Source organism: Amaranthus tricolor, chromosome 8, assembly GCF_026212465.1.
Source record: "Amaranthus tricolor cultivar Red isolate AtriRed21 chromosome 8, ASM2621246v1, whole genome shotgun sequence".
In the NCBI taxonomy this organism is placed as follows: Eukaryota; Viridiplantae; Streptophyta; class Magnoliopsida; order Caryophyllales; family Amaranthaceae; genus Amaranthus; species Amaranthus tricolor.
Window position 1 is genome coordinate 29,444,595 of NC_080054.1, and position 3,339 is coordinate 29,447,933.

General features: G+C 33.6%; 1 protein-coding gene across 1 annotated transcript in view; it reads right to left on the reverse strand.

Annotated features, from left to right (window-relative positions):
• The window catches only part of LOC130820740 (protein HHL1, chloroplastic-like), a 3,248-nt gene extending 409 nt beyond the window's left edge, over nt 1-2,839 (reverse strand). The window contains exons 1-5 of the mRNA XM_057686239.1: nt 2,457-2,839; nt 1,175-1,312; nt 777-863; nt 638-685; nt 1-35 (exon numbers count right to left, since the gene is read on the reverse strand). The exon at nt 1-35 is cut by the window's left edge and continues 409 nt beyond it. Coding sequence (XP_057542222.1) covers nt 1-35; nt 638-685; nt 777-863; nt 1,175-1,312; nt 2,457-2,732 — 584 coding nt within the window. The 5' untranslated portion in view covers nt 2,733-2,839. The remainder of the gene's footprint in view (nt 36-637; nt 686-776; nt 864-1,174; nt 1,313-2,456) is intronic.
• Nucleotides 2,840-3,339: the final 500 nt, after the last annotated feature.

Genomic DNA, 3,339 nt, shown 5'->3' on the forward strand with positions numbered 1-3,339 from the left:
TCGACCACTGTCTTGAGCTGATCTGGAGTTGGTAGCTGCATAAACAAGCCAAAACTTACTTCTATGTTGAAACTTCCAGAAAAAAATTTGCTAGTTTTTCAGGATTTGGAGCTGTGGGCGTAATAACAAAAAGTAAGTCAACCAGGTATTACATTAACTCCAAAAATATCATTGTTTCGCTAAATAGGAAAGAGCATTAGATATGCAATCTTTGCTATTTGTTAAGTTTCCTAAATGCAAACTAAGAAGCTAATGGGGGTGTTTGGTTCATGGTTTTTTGCTTAGCTTTTTGGTACGCTTTTGCCTTTTGGTTTGTTGACCGGTTAAAAACTAAAAAAAGTGTTTAGTAAATGGCTTTTATGTCAAAATAAACAAAGCTACTCCATTTAGTTTTTTTTGTTGGCTTTTGGCTTATTAATCCACTTCTTCTCTAATAAACAGCCAACAACTAATACTTAAGTATACCAAACATCTCCATACACAGCTGGCTTTTTTAAAAGCCAAAAAAAAACAGTCAATATTTCCAGCTGGTCAAACAAGCCAACTAAAAAAGTTAACAACTAACATCTAATAGTCAATTGCCAAACACCCAATGTGTTGAGTGGATATAGAAGTCTGTATAACAAAAGCAAGTTACCTCGACAACATTTTTAGGCATAAGAGCAGTTTTTATATCACTATTTTCCTGCATCAATAAAAGCGTACTCATCAAAAACGATCGTGCAATAGTTAAAAAGATCTCGTGCATAATAAAATGGAGGATGCAGAAACATTACAACAAGCTTGTATCCATATCTAAATTCAGTTGCTGTCCTCAAAACACGAAATTGCTTCTGTGCAATCTTTATCAGTTCCTTCTCGTCCTGCAAAACCAAGAATTAGCGAGCATGTCCAGATGTGCCTCAAGAAGGTCATACGTATAAAGACGGATCACTTCTCAACATAAACAGATATATAGGCTAATTGGCCGAAGTTTAACTCATAATCAATACAAGTTTTACCAACATGGTAAAAGTTGCAATAATGCTATCTAAATATTGATCATATGCTAAACCCAGAACAGGAATATTGCAAACCGAATTAAAATATAAATAAAAGTGATCACAACACGAGAAGTCCTAAATTTTTCTACATAAGCAGCAAGAAATCGGATGATTTTGATCAGAAAACTTACTCGATAAATTACTGCTGCAAGATTTCGGGCAAGTGTATCCTTGTAAATGTACTTGCCTAGAAAGTTGTCTTTTGCAGCAACCATGATCTTTGCGGTTGTGCCACCAGAAACAAGATTAATTGGATACCATAGGTAAACCTATCATAAGTCATGATCATAACCACAATTATGTATACTTGCCAGGATTCCATTACTAACATTACTCACACACATAATTTAGAAATGAACATTTTCAAGCATCCTGACATGTGTTCTAGGTGTGAATTATTTGAGGAAAAGATAGCCGAAATGACCAAGTACTGGATTATACGACAGTGAGCAGACTAAAGATGATATTCAAGTATCCTAATATATGTTCAGGATGTGAATAAGTTGAGGCAAAGGTAGCTCAAATGACCAAGTTCGGTGCTACAGATGACAGTTATTAGACCAATAAATCGAAGCACCGAGAAACCGGCCCTTCAACTACATTTTCTGATAAGAGCCAAAGTGTTATAAGCTTAAATTGTGCATATGGACATGCCAAGACTGCCAAGCTATCACAATAAGCATACAAAAACTCTCCATTTTCCATCTCTTTACATATTTTTATCTGTTAGGATCAATGTCACATGATTCGCTAATCTCCTCGCAAATTGCTAATCAAAAAAAGAAAATTAAGGTCAGTTTTGGCGCTTATTTGAGCCAGTTTGCGCAACTTGCGAATTCAAAAAACCAATTACCTAACGAATTGCCTTGAGATTTTCAATAGGCCACTACAAAATCTATTTGGGACTCTCAAGTCTCATCCCCTATTCTGTACAATGAACTCTCCTCAAAAACCTAATACAATCAGTTCTACCAATGTACCTAGCATGTTGCTTGTGTAAGTACCCATATCCACTCACTAGTCACTACTCATCCCTATATCCAACTATGGCGGATTCCGAGTAAAACCCATAAAATTTTATCCGTCTGCCATGCTAAGTGTAACAGGTAAATCTGTATTTGGTCTTCATTTTTTTACATCATGCATACTTCAATAGATAAACACAAACATCATCACAACAGAAAATCTCAACAAACAAAGCAAAATTGTGAAAAATTGATGTCCTTACACAGAATTTCAATAACCCACATGAGAATTTGTCAAATTTAACATATTCACAAGAAAATTTCAAGTCCCAAACATATAAGAACTCTAAAAATTCATATATTCAGCACTAAATGATCAAGTAAAACAATAAAAATATGTACTTGCAAGTTATCAAAATGAAGAAGAGAAAAAGGAGAAATAGCAGACATTGGCCATACGAATGAAGATAACAAAACGAGGATTGCCATCATCTTCGATCTTAGGCAAAGGAGGAGGAGGAGGACGTTGAAATTGACGAGCCATCATTCCTTTTTTACCCTTTGCTTCAACCACAAATTGCAGCTGTTTTCCAATGTTTTTTGGGGATTTTGTTTTTGAAGAATGAAAAGAATGTCTGACAATGGAGGTTGTTTCATCAATTGTTCTTGAATTTGACTTCATGGGAAGTCTAATTAGAGAGTTTAAAGACATACCCACCTCCATTTTTGAGGACTCTTAACAATATTCCTCTGTTCTTTTGGTGTTTCTTCTTCTACTATTTGCTCCTTTGGATTTGTTTTGTTGTGGCCATTTTGGAGGTGGGAAGTTTGACAAATCATCTAATTTTTGCTTATCCACAAGCAATCCACATCCTTCAATATTTTATAAATGAAAAAATGAAAATAGAAACACAATTACTTGTATGAGACGATTATACTGTAAGATATATCTTATACTTGAGTTAAATAATCTAATAATAAAAATTTTTAGCTAATGAATTTCTTATTTTGAAATCATCTCACAGTAAGAAGATCTCATACAAGACGGGCTGAAATAGAAATACTTAAGACCTCCATTCTGAAATATTTGTTATATTACGATTATTAACATTACGATATAAGATATATGATTAAATAGAGTATTTAAAATAATATATAAACAAATAAAAAGATTGACCTAAAATGAAAAGTTTGTAAACACGACCAGTCTAACATGGGCCACAGCGATATATGAGAGGTAAAGAAAATGTCTGATTTGGCCATTTTTAAAATTTTTTTAAATTATATTCAAAATTAAATTGACCGAAATTTTTAAATTTGTATCTATACTG